General features: G+C 35.0%; 3 protein-coding genes across 12 annotated transcripts in view; 1 reads left to right on the top strand and 2 right to left on the bottom strand.

Moving 5' to 3' along the window:
* Positions 1–6,513, bottom strand: part of LOC125668683 (brefeldin A-inhibited guanine nucleotide-exchange protein 1-like) — a 36,139-nt gene extending 29,626 nt beyond the window's left edge. For all 10 annotated transcript variants that reach the window (XM_056163417.1, XM_056163416.1, XM_056163419.1 and 7 more), the window contains exons 1-8: positions 6,377–6,513; positions 4,464–4,494; positions 4,191–4,326; positions 3,777–3,923; positions 3,366–3,545; positions 2,285–2,338; positions 2,087–2,135; positions 1,516–1,641 (exon numbers count right to left, since the gene is read on the bottom strand). In XM_056163417.1, the coding sequence (XP_056019392.1) occupies positions 1,516–1,641; positions 2,087–2,135; positions 2,285–2,338; positions 3,366–3,545; positions 3,777–3,923; positions 4,191–4,326; positions 4,464–4,494; positions 6,377–6,500 (847 nt within the window). In that variant the 5' untranslated portion in view covers positions 6,501–6,513. The remainder of the gene's footprint in view (positions 1–1,515; positions 1,642–2,086; positions 2,136–2,284; positions 2,339–3,365; positions 3,546–3,776; positions 3,924–4,190; positions 4,327–4,463; positions 4,495–6,376) is intronic.
* A 303-nt stretch (positions 6,514–6,816) lies between these two features.
* On the top strand, positions 6,817–13,673 carry LOC125668684 (COP9 signalosome complex subunit 5). The gene is made up of 8 exons (XM_048903026.2): positions 6,817–6,972; positions 7,075–7,309; positions 7,485–7,613; positions 9,133–9,198; positions 9,450–9,535; positions 9,629–9,740; positions 12,576–12,724; positions 12,857–13,673. The coding sequence occupies exons 1-8, from the start codon at positions 6,839–6,841 to the stop codon at positions 12,942–12,944; spliced, it is 999 nt and encodes a 332-aa protein (XP_048758983.1). The 5' UTR covers positions 6,817–6,838; the 3' UTR covers positions 12,945–13,673.
* Positions 13,674–16,525: 2,852 nt separating this feature from the next.
* The window catches only part of LOC125670974 (uncharacterized), a 55,448-nt gene continuing 51,706 nt past the window's right edge, over positions 16,526–20,267 (bottom strand). The window contains exons 60-63 of the mRNA XM_056163460.1: positions 20,178–20,235; positions 19,575–19,728; positions 19,122–19,213; positions 16,526–18,745 (exon numbers count right to left, since the gene is read on the bottom strand). Of these exons, the coding sequence (XP_056019435.1) occupies positions 18,589–18,745; positions 19,122–19,213; positions 19,575–19,728; positions 20,178–20,235 (461 nt within the window). The 3' untranslated portion in view covers positions 16,526–18,588. The remainder of the gene's footprint in view (positions 18,746–19,121; positions 19,214–19,574; positions 19,729–20,177; positions 20,236–20,267) is intronic.

The following is a 20,267-nucleotide window of genomic DNA, read 5'->3' as shown; positions in this document are numbered from 1 at the left end:
ACACAGAACGATTGGGTTCAAGTTCTGTTCACCGATGAGTCCAGGTATTGTTTGGACTTTACAGACAGGAGGCACTGAGTGTGGCGACGACAACGTGAATGTTTCCATGATGCCAACATCAGTGAACATGACCGTTATGGTGGTGGTTCCATCATGGTCTGGGGTGGAATCAGCAGGGATGGAATAACAGATCTTCATGTCCTGGAGAGAGGAACAATGACAGGGGTGCGGTACCGGAATGAGATCCTCGATGTTTACGTCAGAGCCTACGCTGGTGCTGTTGGCCCTGAGTTCATCCTGATGGATGATAACGCCCGTCTTCATCTCGCCAGGGTGGTGGAGCAGTACCTTCAGCAGAAGACAATTGTCCGTATGGACTGGCCAGCGCGCTCGCCGGACTTGAACCCGATTGAGCATGTATGAAACATGCTGCAGGTTGCCCTTTCACGCCGTAGAGCACAACCCACGACTTTGGCAGAGCTCGGAAACGCCCTCGTGGAAGAGTGGAACAACCTTCCCATTGGAAACATCCGGGTGCTTATTGACAGCATGGCTCGACGTTGTCAAGCCGTCATTGATGCAAGGGGAGGTCATACCCGGTATTAACACTTCATCGACTAAGTGTAATGATGGACTATCCCCAAAAACTGTGTAATTCTTTCTCTGGTTTGCTGTTAACCTTTTGTAATGAAATGCCTTTTGGTGTTGTAATCAGATTTCAAGCATTTTGTATTGATAAAAGTTCACGCCGTTCATGAATTTTCATTCATAACCTGAGTAAACATGTTTCTGAGTCAAATTTATGTCTTTTGTTATGTTAGTGGTAAATTACACACATATAACCTAGTGATCCTTATCAAATTTTGAGTAGTATATATCATATGGTTATAATAAGATAACAATTTTAATGTAATACAGAAAAGGAGAAAATATAAGGCTGGAAATGTCATTGAATCCAGGATCCTTGCATTACTAATCAGGTGTTATAATCACCGTCAGAGCCATCCAGGTTCCATATAGCCAAAACTGCTACATTTTTTCTCTCACACAACTCAGATTCTTTTTGCCCCTGGCAGGACTTTTACCTGATGTCTTGAAGAGGTCAGCAGTACCAAATGTAATAGATAGGAAAGGAGAAAATTATTGTTGGACCAGAATTAAACCCAGGACCCCTGCATTACTAGTCAGGTGCTCTAACCACTGACGTATCAAGGCTGATATCCATGGTCCGTATAGCCATAACTACTACATCAACAAAACCTCTTTACATTGTATGTTCAGAAATACTGTTTATACTTTCAAATGGATAATAAATCCACATGTCAAATTTGAAGGTTGGATTTTACTGAATGCAGAGATATGCATACTACTCTCCTGAATGCTAAGGTACTGAGAGACATTTAAAGAGAAAAGCCAACAGTAAATTGTGATTCCTAAGCATTCACTGCAAACAAGCACACATTTCAACAGAAAACTCACTTCCTCATTCATGATTTATAAAGCCGTCAATCATACCTATGGTGGGCGTGTCCTCTCCTGCCACCTGATTTATCATATCCTCTAAAACTCCTTGTACAATTTCTAATGGTGTCTCTTCTTTCCCATCCTCCTCTGCAGCATCCTGTGTCTCTTCATCTGCTTCTGAAAAAACAATTTTGCTTAATCATAACCATCCAATATATATATGATTGATTGATTTTTGTTTTGCGTCCCTCTCGAGAATATTTCACTCATATGGAGACGTCACCACTGCCTGTGAAGGGCTGCAAAATTTAGGCCTATGCTCGGTGTTTATGCATGGCCATTGAGCAGGGAGGGATCTTTATCGTGCCACACTTGCTGTGATATGGGACCTCGGTTTTTGCAGTCTCATCTGAAGGACCTCCCCATTTAGTCACCTCTTACAACAAGCAAGGGGTACTGAGGACCTATTCTAATCCGGATCCCTACAGGATTCCAATATATATGAAATTATGCTACTTTACAAGGTAACTTTTCCAGATTCAAGAGTTATACAAGGAGAATTCATGAATATGTGTATACAGTTACTGTAATATACAATTTGAGGTAGCTGGTAGTTGCTTACCTTTATTCTTATTCTCTTGCTTTTCTTCTTCCACATCTATTCCGGCATCCTGAAACAAACAAATAATAGTGTCAATCAACTACTAGCATTCTCAACCACAGAAATGTCTGAAAATTGAATTACAATGCCTCTACTATTTCATTAAATTCCCTCACAGAGTTAGTACATATAAATGATGTTTGCACTAGTTTTTTTTACCTCCTTTTTGGAACTCTTACTATCACTTCTCTCCCTTTCTTTTGCTTCCTGAGCCTACAAAAAAGACATTTGAGAAATGTTTAGAGCAAGACACTGCTGGATCCTTATATGGCTGTTTGGAGTCAATTTACAAAATAAAATTGCACATGCTGTACTTTTAAGTATATTAGTGATGAATAAATAAAAGTGAGAATTTTGTTTTGAGATATCAAAGGCTTTTCAGAAATTAATGTCAGAATCAGGTATAATATAATATAATAAGGTACATAAAACCCATTGACAGGTTTCTAATTTTTAGTGATGGGCAATCGGGAAATAAAAATTAATCAATGATCGGATTAATCGGATGCACCTTTTTGATTGATGAATTGAGGAAAAATAATCGAATTTTATTCATTTCAAATTTATGGCATAAATATACTAAATTTACTTTATTTTTTACCTTAAATATTAAGTTAATTAGAATCAAATCATAAGATTGATTGTATCTTGTTTAACGTCTCTCTCGAGAATTTTTCACTCATATGGAGACATCTAAAATCATTAGAAATTTGAAGTTAATAATCCCATACTTTCGATTTTGTTTTCCTGGGATAGGGATAGATCTCTCGACTGCTGTTGTTGTTCTTATGGGATCCGTTTTAGAATACAGCCTCATTACCCCTTGCTTGTTATAAGAGGCAAAATCCGAGGCCCCGAGTCACAGCAGGTGTGGCACGATAAAGATCCCTTCCTGCTCAAAGACTGTAAGTGCCAAGCATAGGCCTAAATTTTGCAGCCCTTCACCGGCAATGGTGACGTCTCCATTTGAGTGAAAGATTCTCAAGAGGGACATTAAAACAATACTCAGTCTTATCGGATGATTCAGCTTCGTCAGTCATTTTTGATTTTAGTTAAGTCGCGGCAGGAATATTTGTATTATTAAATTTTTTTACCGATGTCGGCGATTTTCGATTTTCAAAATGACAATCGATTATTCACATCATTTCAGTTATAGCGACCAACGATCGAAAGTCGGCGATAATCGGTACATCACTACTAATTTTCAAAATAAAACTTATTTCACATTCTGTTGACTTACAGCTTGGGCCTCCATCCTGGAGAAGATGACATTGAGCATCTGGGTGAGAGTGGCTTTAGCTGTGGTCTGATTGACAAGGTTCTTACTGGCCAAGTAAATATTGTAGCATGTTCTGACCGTCTGTAGTACAGTGCCCTCGTGTATCTCACAGGTGTTCGAAGTCACCACCGTCAACAGGGCCTACATAAAGACAGGGGACTTTACAATCCAGCAAAAAGGTTTTCAGTCAGGCTTTAAAGATGAATCAAATTCATCACTTTTTAAATTTGCATGAATGCATACATATGAAATAACATCAAACTTGTAAACATTTACTGAATGTATAATATGCAAGAAATTTTAACTTTAGCTTTTGAGTACTAATTATGACATAGTATATCAATATAGTCTTGTTCTCATTGAACACTTTGCCTTGATGATTTGCAGCTGAACTCCATCGTCAGTCTGTGGTCCATGAAAACAGCCACATATGGTCTCCACAATCCTGTCGATTAGCAGTTTCCCCGGGGTCGTACTGTCTTCAGTGCTTCCCGTCAGGTGGCCATAAGCTATTAGTTTCTACAACAACAAACTCACAATCAGGTGGCCATAAGCTATTAGTTTCTACAACAACAAGCTCATAATCAAAATAATCATCTATAAAGCTATCTATCTAATAACTATATTGCACATGTATATTCGTTTCAAAGTGTTAAAGTACCAATTATGAGGTAAATTTAATATTTTTCATGTAATATGTAGAATACATTTGCTGTACATATCAGTATGAAAGTTTTGATTGTATTTCCCATTACGTCTACAAGCAACAGAACATTATACTGATACCTGCAGACAGTCCAATGCAACATTGACGATCCGGGCACATTTCGATTGGCAAGCCAATTCAAATGGGAGGAAATACTTGTCAGCTTCTACGAAGCCTGCCTTCTTTGGCTGTGGCAGGGCAGATGATGGCTGATTCCTGTCAACAACATACATAGGTTTGATAGCTGTTAGGGATTTGACATGACTTTGTTATATCAATCCTGTTAAACTGATAACAAAGGGTAATAACATTTCTCCTTTCAAAAATTGCAGAAAATATGTCTAAGTACCTACCCATTAGAGCTGTTATCTTCCTTCAGCTCACCTGAAATATAAGAATGAAATAACTGGTACTAGTGTTACCTATACATGTACAAATTTAATACAAAACGATGATTGGGACATAATCATATAAGTGAGAACAAATGCATTAATTGTGTACACAAAATACGCATGTTCCATAATGATTTATAAAATATGCAAAGCCTGTGATTATATTATTAACAAAATACATACCTCTTGTTATATTTCAGCAACAGAAACAGCTGTTGCATCATCATAAAAATTAAAAGTTTTATTATTTTGTTTAACTTAACACAGTTAAGCCTGCCTACACTGTTGAATTCTGACCAAATTTTCATTTCCAATCCTCTTTTATTTCCATACTCTGTGAAACTTTGACACCCTGTCTACTCCTGACATGAAAATAATTGTCTCGCAGTGCATGTCAGATTAAACGAGTTCCATTGCAGCTGCTTTATAAGTACAGTTAATGCACCAATCTGATTATGATACTAATAATCAATAATCTACCATACAGTGATAGTTATATAGCGTGATGTTAGTCTAGCTTTTTTTTTCCTGTGGGAAAACAAGACTATACAGTTTACATATGCATGACTTGGTTCCATGTAGAATCCCCCTCCTACCCCCCCAAAACCATGTAAATCACACAAGAAACATTAGACCCTGTTTACATAAGGGGTTGATACCTTAACATACGAGCAATTTTTGTTACAGAACATCCAATATTATATCCATTGCTTTGTATCGTACATATGAAAGTGCCAAAATCAAAAGTTATTAAGCAAATTAAGGCAATTTCAACCATAAATGTTATGTAGGATTGGACACTAGAACTTTCATGACACTGTTAGTAACAGTATTTCTAAAACAATAGAGTATTTCTTCTTCTTTTCCTGTATTACAAATTAGATTGATAAACAACGGATTTTGCTGGCTTAAAATATTATAACTCCCAAGACACTCGATAATAACTAAATATGCATTTACAAAACAGTAGCTGCAGATACCTTCAAATACTACGTGCCTTTTATTAATAAATAACACAGAGAAATTTTGAGGGAGAAAAAATACTTTAGCGAGAGATTATCGTCTAATTCTGGAATAATGGACTTAGGGGAGGTTAAGCACGTGAGCAGGACTCTCTCCTATTCTCTTTTAGAGAAGTTGAGAGGCATAGCCTTCATCGACTTCTCTTCGCAAGCATTCATATTTTGATTCTGGAAAACGTGTAAATGCCAGAGTCGGTGATGGTTTATGCTTCGACCGACGTTTCAACTCAGATGTGCCTGGATTTACACAATAGACAACTTGTTTTCAAACATTTAACAGTAATGCACAAAATCGTCACAAGGAAATCAAAACTTTCTTGCTTTTAATCCATTTTCAACATGCCCCTGTCCCGGGTTTAAATCACAACTCTGATTACGTCAGCCTTCTTTCTCTTAAGTTAACTGGTCCCCTATTGTGACAGCTCCCAAGACCAGTTAACGTAAACCCAGGACAGAGAAGAGAAGTCGATGAAGGCTATGCCTCTCGACTTCTCTAAAAAGAATAGACTCTCCCCCATTCATTGGGATGGCTAACACATAAAATTAAGCTAATGATCTAAGGTCTAAGGAGAGTAGAACTGCCTATTTTGCACTCTGCTTCCCTCACTCAAACGATTGTTACATCAATATAAAAAGGATTCTATAATTGCATTTGTATCTATATACAGCAGTACACATTTGTTGTTTACATGTGTTAAACTAGTCATATCTATTTGCAGAATTCGGATTCTCAAAACAAACATTTCTTATTTCACTCCATGTGAGCATCATCAACAAAAGGTCATTTGGGAATTCTAAGTTAATGCCTTACTCAACACATGTAGAATATATGAAGAAGGTGTATTTACTAACCTAGTGCAACCTCACATGCCTTTTTCAGTTGTGAGTGATACGACTTCTTGATCTCCTTGTCGCTAAGTATCTTCTCTAAAGCACGGGTAAGGAACATATCGTGTGGCCTAGCGCCTGCTATCATACTATTTACATATAAAACATTTCAACGTATAAAAATAAGGATGAAATTCACTGAAATCAAACAGGTGTTTTATACCCGGTTCCTCCTTCGGTTTCTGTCCACCATGACAGCTGTGATCACGTGGTCATGTTTTTCGGGGTGTCAAACGTGTTTATAAAATATATTGTTACACCCCTTATAGATTTAAGAATTTTGAAATTACATATTGTACAGTTATGATTGGAAAATATTTTTCTTCTCTTGTTTTACATTTTACACGACGCAGTTTCTGCGCACACCCTTTACCGCGATCCTAAATTTGTCAATAGGTGGCGCTGCTTTTCTCTTCAGTAGCCAGAATGGACTCGAAAAATGCTCAGAAAACTTGGGAGTTCAGCAATAACGTAGAAAATATCAGCGGTGTTGACGAAATATACAGATATGATAAGAAACAACAGCAAGATATTCTAACAGCTAAACCATGGGAAAAAGAGTAAGAAATAGTATTGTATGATGAATGAAGTTATGTAAAATTAGAAGTGTCAAAGATTTAACTAGGATTTTGTTTCTATTAACAATATTTTTTCCCCTACAGTCCTCATTATTTTAAGCACATTAAAGTTAGTGCTTTGGCTCTGCTGAAAATGGTAATGCATTCAAGATCAGGTGGAAATCTGGAGGTGATGGGACTATTGCTTGGGAAAGTTGATGGCAATACAATGATTGTTATGGACAGTTTTGCTTTACCAGTAGAAGGAACAGAGACCAGGGTGAATGCCCAAGCACAGGCATATGAGTATATGGCTGCATATACTGAGGCAGCTAAGCAAGTATGTAACTTAGAATCATAGGTTACCATATCTTTAAATGTTGTAAAAAAAAAGACTTCCTGTGTTTTTACGAACTATTTTTCAATGCTTGAATGCAAGTTTAAGTTAAGGTTTCTTACCTATTTTTTGCTACCATTCTTTAAGTGCTATGACTCATCTGTTTTCTGAACATTAGGTAGGAAGGCTGGAGAATGCTATTGGTTGGTATCACAGTCACCCTGGTTATGGTTGTTGGTTATCAGGAATCGATGTCAGTACACAGATGCTAAATCAGCAGTTCCAGGAACCATTCGTTGCAATCGTAGTAAGTGATCAGTGTTTTGTCACCTTTTTATCTTCTTTTATGTTATTCCAATGTGTATAGCTGCACTAGTGCTTATCTGCAATAATGTAGCCCTCTCATATTTGGAGAGGGTTACCTTATTGCAGCTACTTTTGCGTAGTCCCAAATGTACAGAAAGCTTGAATAACAGGAAAAAATCAGAACTGGTATGGAATAATGGCACTTCTGATTTTTATGTTGCATCACACTTGTTTTTTTGTTGGTTTTTTTTGTTGGTTTTTTAAAACCTTTGTTCCATAATACTGTGGAATCACCATTGTTCGTGGGAGATTGATGTTCGTGGATTTCGTTGGTCACTCTTACCCACAAACATTTTTTTAGACCAAGTAGAGTTATCTCTGCTAGTGACATCATATTGCTTACCCATGAAATTACGTCCCCATGAACCAGCAAAATTTTGCTTGCCCACAAACATTGGCTCCCATGAATTAAAATGATTCCACAGCAACTATTTTCAATTTTTAATGTAAAGGTATCTTAAGTCCTCAAGACTTATTGTGTATTATTCATTAAATGAACGTGATGTAGAAAATTTGACTGTACATCTTTTTTATACTAAATGTGAATTGTAATGCCTATACATGTATTTATAGATTTTCTCAGTAAAGTGCATTATTAGTTTGAAATTTTTCCATAATTTTGTTACTCCTTACACACGTGAATTGATAGAAAACACAAATAGCTGGCTTAGCTTGCTGTTCTAGACCAGTTCTATAACACTAACAGTTGGCTTAGTTTGCTGTTCTAGACCATTTCTATAACACCAACAGCTGGCTTAGTTTGCTGTTCTAGACCATTTCTATAACATCAACACTGTCTTAGTTTGCTGTTCTAGACCATTTCTATAACACCAACACTGTCTTAGTTTGCTGTTCTAGACCATTTCTATAACACCAACAGCTGGCTTAGTTGCTGTTCTAGACCATTTCTATAACACCAACACTGTCTTAGTTTGCTGTTCTAGACCATTTCTATAACACCAACACTGTCTTAGTTTGCTGTTCTAGACCATTTCTATAACACCAACAGCTGGCTTAGTTGCTGTTCTAGACCATTTCTATAACACCAACAGCTGGCTTAGTTTGCTGTTCTAGACCATTTCTATAACACCAACAGCTGGCTTAGTTTGCTGTTCTAGACCATTTCTATAACACCAACAGCTGTCTTAGTTTGCTGTTCTAGACCATTTCTATAACACTAACAACTGGCTTAGTTTGCTGTTCTTGACTAGTTCTATAACACTAACAGCTGGCTTAGTTTGCTGTTCTAGACCATTTCTATAACACCAACAGCTGTCTTAGTTTGCTGTTATAGACCATTTCTATAACACTAACAACTGGCTTAGTTTGCTGTTCTAGACTAGTTCTATAACACAAATGAGTGAATTGTGGAATGAAATACGAAGCTTACAATGTGGTTAGATTGAGTTTACTGGAAAAAGCAGCAGAATTTGAATATATATTTACAATTGTGCTTGCAGGTAGATCCAGTAAGAACAATATCTGCTGGGAAGGTTAATATAGGAGCATTCAGAACGTATCCTAAGGTAAAATGTCGGTGTTCATTCAACTTCATTGTTAATATAGGAGCATTCAGAATATATCCTAAGGTAAAATGTCAATATTCATTGTTAATATACATTGTATGAACATTGAGAACTTAACTCAGAGTAAGTTGTCAGTGTTCACCACAGATAATAAATCTTATAGGTGAATGTAATTAGTTAACGTTTAATCGATAGAATTTCTAGACAATTAAGGCCAATGTACATCAGCTCAATTGTCACTAAAATTACAGGGTTTCAAGCCCCCAGATGAGGGCCCCTCAGAATACCAGTCTATACCGCTGAACAAAATAGAAGATTTTGGAGTCCATTGCAAACAGTAAGATCAATTCACTTAGTAAACAATTAAATTTAAACAAATGAAATATATTTACCAGTACAGTTCTTGATTTCAGTATGTTTTATTTTTCAGCTATTACAGCTTAGAAATGTCCTACTTCAAATCAGTGGCAGACAGGAAGCTATTGGAGTCTCTGTGGAACAAATATTGGGTCAATACACTCAGTTCCTCCAGTCTCTTAACAGTCAGTACTTTATTTCTAGTTCTAAGTTCCTCCAGTCTGTTAACAGTCAGTACTTTATCTCTAGTTCTAAGTCCCTATAGTCTGTTAACAGTCAGTACTTTATTTCTAGTTATAAGTTCCTATAGTCTGTTAACAGTCAGTACTTTATTTCTAGTTCTAAGTTCCTATAGTCTGTTAACAGTCAGTACTTTATTTCTAGTTATAAGTTCCTATAGTCTGTTAACAGTCAGTACTTTATCTCTAGTTCTAAGTTCCTCCAGTCTGTTAACAGTCAGTACTTTATTTCTAGTTCTAAGTTCCTCCAGTCTGTTAACAGTCAGTACTTTATTTCTAGTTCTAAGTTCCTATAGTCTGTTAACAGTCAGTACTTTATCTCTAGTTATAAGTCCCTATAGTCTGTTAACAGTCAGTACTTTATATCTCTAGTTCTAAGTTCCTATAGTCTGTTAACAGTCAGTACTTTATTTCTAGTTCTAAGTTCCACCAATTTGTTGGCAGTCAGTAATTTATTTTTAGTTCCTCCAATATGTTATCAATCAGTACGTCATTTGTCCCCTCAGTCAATGTTTCTTTGATATTAAAGCTTGTAATATGATTAATGGACAGAATGATAGTAATCAGTTATCTACCAAATGTACTTATACAATACAGCAAAACACGCTTACAGTGAACCTCCAGGGCCAGCGAAAAACAGTTCATTATAACCAGACTTCATTATACAGTAAAACACGGTTACAGTGAACCTCCAGGGCCAGCAAAAAACAATTCATTATAACTAAATTTTGTTATATCCAATAACATTTTCGGTTATTTTCCTCCCTGGGGAATATATATCACTTCACAATAAGCGTGAATTTGTTATAACCTGGTTTTATTGTTAAAACACAGAAGATGTATACATTGTACTCGATACAGATTAGTGTTTGCTTAAAGGACACATCGCATGTTTTTAAACTTTTTAATTTTTTCAGCAAAATTAATTCATTTCATGCCTAAAACTACTTTACATGTGTTTTAAATGAAACAGTTTGCGTAGTTTTCGAGTTTGAAAGCGATGAAATTCAAATCTTGCGATATGCATATTTTCTTCGATATTTTACGCGCCATTATCTGTGACATCATATGCGACCTCGAGCGAGAAGATTTGAAAACAGTTGATAGCCATTTCATGAACAGATTAGATTTAATCGACAAACAAACAATTATCACATTAACAGCTTCTAAATAACACTGCATTAGGGTGTTTTGTGCCGTTTAAGGGTGTACTTGCTGTCAGTAGAGAGGATTTGGACTGTGTTTTTATCAATTTTCGAAGGAAGGTATGAGGGACAAGACGTGAATATTTTTTGTCGGCACAACGACTTTGCCATAAAACCCCCCAGTAAAATTTGCCCCTGTACTTTTTCTAACAAGCACTTGGACAAATACGTAGATAAACTGCGAGAAAGTGGTTCTATCGAAGCTACGCACTGTTACATATAGGCCTACGGCATATGCTTTCCGTTCTGCTCTCGAATTCAATACACACTCGCACCAACTGACCTTCACCTTGTAACAACATAGGCAGAACTTTGCTAGCAGTGTCTACCAACTGGTAGTTTTAAAAAAGAAATTTAAAGATAAAAGATAATTGAACTTTCAATTATAAATAATAAAATATAATATTTCCCGACTTTGAATTGAATTATAATGCTTTCATTTTTTTAAGGAACGCGTACGTGTTTACAACAACAGCACGCCGCGCTCCCACTTTCTACGTAACAACGTGTTGATAACAAAAAATAATGATTAGGCCTAATAAAATTGCTTTAATAAAATAATTTAAAAGTATTGTGATTTTCACAATAAGTTTGATCATTATTATTATTTTTTCTTTTTCGAAATGCACCCGTGACAGTAGGCCTAGTTGTCAATGATACATAATCGTATCATAATTTAGGCCTATCTAACTTCTCCAAAAATAAATTTAATAATAATTGCACTGTTTATTTTAAAAAAGCAACAACGCTAATTACAGTTGTTTACAGAAATGGCATTACCAAATTGTGTTTAGACAGGGATCCGATGTAAACATTATTTACTCGCAAATTTATGCAGATTTCATACTCGCTCTTCTCGCTACATTTGGGTCGCTATTTGTATGCACTGGTGGCTAAAAGAATTTGTCAACATCGAAATAAATGTTATCCATGGTAAATAAATTAGGCCCCTAAAACCCGAGTTTTTAAAAATATCTAACACTACTTCTACAACAAGTTGATCGATGAAGGTCGCATATGACGTCACTGTACCACGTGACTACCTATCTAATTAACTAGGCTTTTTGAAATCGGGACTTAGATTTAAGTCCGTATTGTGGCTAATTATCGCAATACTTCAGCAAACGAACTATTACAATTAATTTCTATAAGCATAAGGAAGACAAAATGCATATAATTCTGTATACTTTGAAAACACGAGATGTGTCCTTTAATGCAGATTAGTGTATATTCAATGCAGAGTAGTGTTTGCTTAATACAGATTAGTGTTTGCTTAATGAAGATCACTGTTTGCTTTTAATGCAGATTGGTGTTTGCTTAATACAGATTAGTGTTTGTTCAATACAGATTAGTGTTTGTTCAATGCAGAGTAGTGTTTGCTTAAGGCAGATTGATGTTTGTTTGATGCAGATTAGTATTTGTTTAATGTTGATTAGGGTTTGCTCAATGCAGATTAGTGTTTGTTCAATGCAGATTAGTGTTTGTGTGATGCAGATGAGTGTTTGTTTTTATGTAGATTAGTGTTTCCTTAATCAGATTAGTGTTTCCTTAATCAGATTAGTGTTTGCTTTTACAGAATGCAGACTACACTACCGGTCAGATCTTTGACTTGGCTGACAAACTTGAGCAGTCCGAGGTTCAGCTGTGTAGAGGAGGCTTTATGCTGGGGATGGACACGCATGAAAAGAAATCAGAGGATAAGCTCGCCAAAGCAACTAAAGACGGGTATGGTTTTTGTCCTCAGAATATGCATTAATGATTCGATTCTTATTAAGACAAATGCTTATTTTCATTCAGAGTTTAAATCTGCAAAATTTTATACCAGTTATATAAAGATTATGAACATTTCTCTTTTAGGTGTAAAACTACAATGGAAGCAATTCATGGCCTAATGTCACAAGTGATAAAAGACAGATTATTTAACCAAGTGCATACTTCAAAATGATATATCGTTCTGTTTAGTGAGTAAGTGTTGTGCTTCTCTGGATGTGCAAGTCTGTATTCTATAGGTGTGCAAGTCTGTATCCATGTAATTACACAGAAGGACTCCCCAAGGGAAAATCCAGTGACTATAAATGTTGCTTACTGGTTAAATAACTGTACATGTAAATTGTATTTGCTAAAGGGACTGGTTCACGATTTTTGATAAAAATATTTAACATATTTGATGTTAAACATTAAAAATATAACTCATTTAATGTTGACAGCCAAAATTTTGACCTTCTGAATGCAAGAATGAAAGCAATAATTTAGCCTTAAATCTGTAAATAAAGACTCAAGTCTTTTTATGTGTACAAACAAACGGAAATATTAATTTTGTAATATAAAGCATCTTAATTTTCCATAGTTACAAATTTTAACTTTTAGATAACACATTCTACCCAAAGAATGCTTGTCAATGTGAAAGATATAATAAACTTAGATCAATATTCATTTCTTTTAAAAATTTCGTAAACAATAACATACCACAATCTCTGTTTACAAAACAAATAACAAACTTTCTAAAATGAGCTTCTGTGATAATGTATAACCTTAATTTTTATGTGAAATCTCTTAAACACATTAGACTGTAGGTTTTGATCTTTAAAAGGGAAAAACAAAATTTTGAGGAAAATCGTGAATCAGTCCCTTTAAAGAACTGTACATATATTAAATAACTTTTGTTAAAGATCCATTTTGTGTTATTTTGTTTTGTTTAGGAAAGCATTGGACAATATCTGCTCACATATTGCTTTGCCCATGTCAATTAGTGCACAAGACATTGTCCGACCAAAATATTTAGTGCTCTTTGATAGATAGTTTCATTGTGTTTCCAAGTAGAAATCATCAGAGGCTTATGCTGTCAAAGCATTATCTTGAGTTGCCAAAGACTAATGGAAGCCCTTTGGTGATTTTCAGGTTATTGGAATTCACCAACTGCTAACTAGAGAACCCTTTACCTGATAGCCATTAAACTTTATAAATTGTAGATAGATTAATCACAATTGTTCAATGACTCTTGTTGATTTTATATTGAAAGTTCAAAGGGATTCCTAGTAGTAAATTTTTGTTTAGAGTTCATGGGCAATTTAATCACGACGTACTGGTCATGAGCATTTATGCAAAATTAGGTTATTTGTTCGATATATGTTAGTGGTGTGAAATTTTTTAAGGGAATTTATGAAAATAATCAACAATAAACAAAACTGGGGGAGGGGGGGGGGGAGTTGGCAGCAATATAGTTTGTAATGGGAGTACTGGAAACCATACATATTGCACATATCACAAGCTTATGTTGGGTACTTTTTATACACCCGTCATTAAACGGGACATATTATGTTATGGCACTGTCCGGCTGGCTGTCCGTCTGTCCCGGGTCATGTTTTCCTGACTTTTTTCCGTAACGGATGCATGTACAACTTTGAAATTTGGTCACAATATCTCCCTCAAGAATTGTAAGAGTGAGTTTGCATTTCAGCAAATAGTTTTCCGGGCTTTTTTTTCATTATGGATACAGATATTGCCCTGAAAGTTAGTCGTCAGTTTCCTCTTGGAGGAATACAAGTTCAGTTTGCATTTCAGCTGGATTGGTCCATCCATGACCTACTTTCAAGTTAAAAATAGGTCAAACAGTTTTCCAAGCTTTTTTTCATTACGGATACAGATATTGCCCTGATATTTAGTAATAGGCTTCCTCTCAGAGGAATATAAGTTCAGTTTGCATTTCAGCTGGATTGGTCCATCCTTGACCTACGTTTGGACTAAAAATAGGTCAGACAGTTTTCCAGGCATTTTTTCATTTCCGATACAGATTTTGCCCTGATGTTTAGTCAAAGGCTCCCTGTCCGACGGGCATATATTGTACCGTTTGCGGTACTCTTGTTTAAGCCATGTAATGATGTAGAACTATACTGAATATAGTATCAGTCATCATCCAGCTGTGACATAGTTTCTTTGCATTGTATACATGAATAAAAGGTCCTAGGTTAAAAATTGAGAGGAGGTAAATAAACAAACCAAGAGCTCTGTATGCAAAATATTTTCCCATACTTGACCAAGTTCAACAATCTGTAATTTTTTCAAACATCAAAGAAAATTGTTGGGAATCTAAATTTTTGCAATATGCACATATTCAAGTTGTATTCAAAACTGCAGAGAGGAGTTGAATGGAGGAATCATAAGTTCAGCAACCTATTATTTTTTTTCAAAATTAAAGAAAATCAAAATCCTTGCCCTGTGTACATTTTCAATACACATACAAACACTTTGTAAAGTAAGGAGGGCCTCAATTGAAAACTGGGGAGAAGTTCGATGGATGAATCATGTACTCTCTACATAGTATTTCCTCAAAATTGACTAAATTCAACACCTGTAATTTCCTAAGAAATTCAAAAAAATCATTCAATATCATTGCCACATGCATGTCTTCAAACCCATATAAACACTCTCTAAAATAAAAAGGTCTTCGCTTAGAAACTGGGAGATGTTAGCCGGACAATTCACATACCCTCCATTAAAATTAAATTTTTCAAATAAAGGGGCAAAACTCCTGCAAGAAGTCAAAATGCACATGATCAAGTGACCCACAAAGAAGCTACACAGCAAGTTTCAGCTCGGTGTGTGACAGAAAAATAAAAAACAGAAAATCCTGAATGAACATTCGGATAACGTTCTACAATAATATGCTCCATATAAAGATTTGCCTGGTAGAATTTGAGAAGAAATGGAAAATTAATTCATGTTAACACAGGAAGCCAGACAACAGTACATGCCGGTTAGACCTTCAGTGCAATATCTGTATCCATGATGAGAAACTATTTGACCTACTTTTAGCCCAAATGAAGGTAACGGTGCACAAATCAAGTGAGTTGATTATGTATTTCTCAGAGAGGGAGGTTGTAAAAAAATTTAAGGGCAATACCTGTATTCACAACAACAAAAAATCTGGAAAACTGACCTACTTTGTACCCAAAAGTAGGTCACTGTGCACCAATCCAGTTGAAATGCAAACTGAACTTATATTCCTCCAAGAGGAAGCTGGTGACTAAATTTCATGGCAATATCTGTATCCACAACGAAAACAAGGTTTTCTATTGAGTGATGTTACGACTGACCTTTAGAAACAAAAGGCATTCTCCATTTGGCATAAGGTGTACATGTAAAAAGTTTGAAGGTCCGAGCTCCAACAGTTCAGTCTGTATCCTGCCTACAAGATTTTCGTACTAAGTGATACTATGACTGATCTTGAACAAAATGCCCAATAGTTCAGTCTGTATTCTGCCTACAAAGTTTTCCTATTAACTGATACTTTGACCTTTAATCACAGACAATGAAAATCAATACGCATCTTCCTCTCATGTTGATCAAATGTACCAAGTTGGAAGATCATGTAGTTTACAGTTTATTCGTCTTTGATGGGCATATAAAAATATACCAATAGTACACTCAGGTGACCTGAACTTGTTGATATACACACCAAAATGAATTGGAGCAAGAAAGATTTAAAATGTTACTTCTTGGCATCTTCATTCAGAATGACAAAAAAGATAAGGTTGGGAAAATTTCTTTATTTCAAGAGACAGTTTCCTCACAAAACAATATGAAACCAAGTTACACCACCACTATACATGTCGTATAAGTTGTCAAAGAGAGCACAATTTGTAAGAAGCCACAGCAGAAGTTGGTCTTATTTCCCAGTTTAACTGATGAACTCTGTTGTCAGTATTCAAGAAATGTGTCTATAAAATAAGTCGTGATAGTCGCACATTATTTTTTATTCATTTTGATCAACTAGAAAAAAGATCTACAGAAACACATTAGTAAAGGATGGACTTATTCATTTACATAAAAAAAAAAGCTTTCATGGCATTGCAAACTTTCTCTCCCAACTGGGCAAGGTTATTGGTGAACAATTCATTTCTTATTATAAACTCTACATATGTCATGAGATTCAAAATTCACACAATATTCAGCTGTCATGAAACACACGAAAATTTACCCAATTTATATGATTAAAGCCTATTTATCTTTGGTTCAACTTTGCTTTAAATTTTCCTCATCAATCAGGACATGTTTATAGCTGCAGAACTATAGCTCATTAAAGTACCAGGATGTTAAGTCATTGTGACACTGCTGTGAAATTTTAAGTGATTTCATAAAAACATTTTTTTAGTTGACATGTGACATTTTTTTTGTTACTTTACAGTGACAAACCTAATTTACATCTTAGAAAATTGTAAAAAAGGATATATGAACATTTACACATAAAACAGTATTTAAATGTATAATTTCATTAAAGTCCAAAGCATACTGTAAAGATTCTCAAAAATTGCATACAGACAGCGAGATAACTACGGCAAATTATGGACTGAAATATTTTAGTGATGCATGACAGGTAAAAGAAAGCACTGAATTTAGAAACTCATTTGAATCATTAACGTAACTGGCAAGAAATATATTTAAAAAAAAAAAAATGCAACACAAATTATATAAAAAATAAGTACAAGGTTTTCTGTATCCCAGTAAAAATCTACAAACTAACCTCTCACTATCAAAGGGTTTTCATTAGTACAATACTTCAAAAACACAAATTTTGTATTTTTCTTGACTACATTACAACAAATGTTATGAATTTGAATACATAAACACCCACACTACAGCTTCCATAATATCACTCAATCCCATATTGATGGCAAGATAAAATTAATATATATTGGCAAGCCATAATGCACAACAAATAAATAACAATTATAAAAGCACATCTACAAGTAACATTCTGTAGGTAAATTGTCCAATATACATTCTCACTTTAAATACACAACAATGCATCAATGTATGATTACAAGTTTAAAGGAATTAATTATATGCATACTTAAAATATCTTTCAAATATCAAGCACTGCTAAATAAAGTTATAGAAACAAATCGTGCCATTTCAATACCTTACAAAATGAGGGTGTCAGAGATAAAAGTGTCCCTGAACAATTCGATACTACCTTGCATAATTATCTGAGTTTGTCCGCTAATATAAAAATTTGTAAAAATCAATTAATGCTCATTTAATGATGGACTCATGCTTTTATAAGAGGAATGCTTCCACATTTCAAATAAATCTGAAGGAAAAAAAGAGTGCTCTACATTAGCAAAAAGTTATTGAAAATGTCCTTTTTTTGACAACTTTAAGAAATGATGAAGACAATCAAATTTAGGTGTATGAAATCATTAATGTTGGAAAAGTTGCTATTAAAAATGGTAATTTGATCACACAGTGTAGTTCAAATAACAGCATATTCATGTACAGTGTGCACATATAAGCAATACATGAACCTTGGATCTCTCCTGAGAATTTTTGAAATTTTTAAAATGTTGGATAGAACTTAATGTGACTGTACAACACATTGCATGAAGGAATACAATGTATAGGAAATCGGCAAGTTTACATGGACGGCAGTTTGTAGTAAAAAATTATAATCTTTCTTTGCGTCACTAACTGTAACAAATACACGTATTTAAAAAATTCATTGCATAGTTCTATTAAAGTGTTCAACAAGAAAAAATGCTCCAAAAATAGTCGACATAGAATAAAAAATAGTTGATAAAACAAGCTATGCATCAAACATCTCTGAGATCTTGTTTGATAGGGTTTTGTTCGTAATTTGGATTCTGATAAGCCTGCGATACTGCAGGTTCACTGAAATGTTCCGTGTCAAACGCATTATTTTCTTTGACTTGCTGCTCTCTCTTTAGTAAATTCCCCTTCTTTCTATGTCTGTAAATATATCATACACATGATTGCAGGCGATATATCACAGAGGTTAAAATTCATGAAATCAATTTTAAAGTAAAAATATTAATTCATCCTAAACATTAAACTATTATAATTGCAAATTTATGAAATTTGAATGTTTGAATCGACCCAGAGTGATGTATATTGTAAAAAAAAATTGTCCCAATAATAAGCACTTATAAATCTTTTAAAGATATAAATTAAGCTATGACTGAATACAATCTGAAGTAAGAGCATGCATAAATAATGCGATTCTCCAACAGCTAAACGTATACTGAGAGACCAACAGGTTACGCCAATTACATGTTCAAAGAACAGAACTATAGAAGGCACAAACCAGCAGATTTTTATCACTTACCTTCTGATGTACACAATGTAACAGATTATCAGGATCAGTATGATAAAGACCACCACTGCAACAGCTATATAGATGGCCATCTTCTTGTCGTCCTGCAATTTTTAAGTATAAATCTGATAATCCAAAATTGAAATTTTGATTTCTGTGCAATTCACCTCAAATCATCTCACTGGTCGCAAATATCTCTAGATAGTATACCTATAGATACAAAGTATTCTAAAGTCTACTCCGGCCAAATTCGAATTCGGGGCAACAAGTGATTATTTTAATTCTAAAATAACTTATTTCATTTTGGTTGTGCCAAGATAACTAATCAAAACATTTCGTGGCTCCTTTCATTTGACCTGTATATCTATTTACTTTCATGCAACAAGACATTTCTTTCAGGAAAAATAGAAATATTGGAGTCTTTCCAATACACAATATTGTAACTTGATTTTAAAAAAGAATCACCTCTTCTGGCGGGGTTACTGGGGATTTAGAGTACAGCGTTTTCCCAGCAGTATTCAGACTTCTCTCCAAGTCGACACGCTTGGGTGATTTCAGGTCTTCTATGGGCTCATCATCATTTCGTTGGACAGTATAATCCACAACAGTTATATCATTTCTGTAATGCAGAATGTCAAGTCCATTATCATTGGAAATACAATATACACCATGCCTATAAATCCATACGGACCGGAGGACAGGTGGTGTAGGAGAAGGTGATGTTGGGTGGTATGAACTAATCAAGAGATTGAGCTTCATCGTATCATCACAACCTTAATTCTTCGGTGGCTATGCTCAGCCTCTCTAAAATCATGTGGCAGATTACATCTTTAAAACAGTGGTTGAAATTTGATTAGTTTACTGTTTTTAAACAACATGCTTTATATGCTATATTACTTTATACTTAAACATGTCTTCCCATATTTGTAATATAGGAAAATATATTGATTTTGTGCAAACTAGTTTATAGTACAGAAGAGTGTCATAGATGTACCTGGGAAAAGTGGGAGAGATGTTTTTCTTGTGGGGGGGGGGGGGGGGGGAGAGAAAAAGAGATATAGTACATACCCATCACTTTTAACGTTGTTTAATTTGGCATCTGCTTTGATATTGTTCTTGCTCACATCTATCAAACAAAATAAAAATACATGGAACTTT

This window comes from Ostrea edulis, chromosome 4 (assembly GCF_947568905.1).
Source record: "Ostrea edulis chromosome 4, xbOstEdul1.1, whole genome shotgun sequence".
Lineage (NCBI taxonomy): Eukaryota > Metazoa > Mollusca > Bivalvia > Ostreida > Ostreidae > Ostrea > Ostrea edulis.
This window is presented reverse-complemented; position numbering and strand designations above follow the sequence as displayed.

What these genes read in the sequence shown, in the direction of transcription:
- LOC125668684 (XM_048903026.2), top strand. Translation starts at nt 6,839, where the DNA reads ATGGACTCGAAAAATGCTCAGAAAACTTGGGAGTTCAGCAATAACGTA. An exon ending in GCTAAACCATGGGAAAAAGA is followed by an intron (nt 6,973 to 7,074) that starts GTAAGAAATAGT and finishes TTTCCCCTACAG; the next exon opens with TCCTCATTATTTTAAGCACA. An exon ending in GCCAAAGCAACTAAAGACGG is followed by an intron (nt 12,725 to 12,856) that starts GTATGGTTTTTG and finishes TTTCTCTTTTAG; the next exon opens with GTGTAAAACTACAATGGAAG.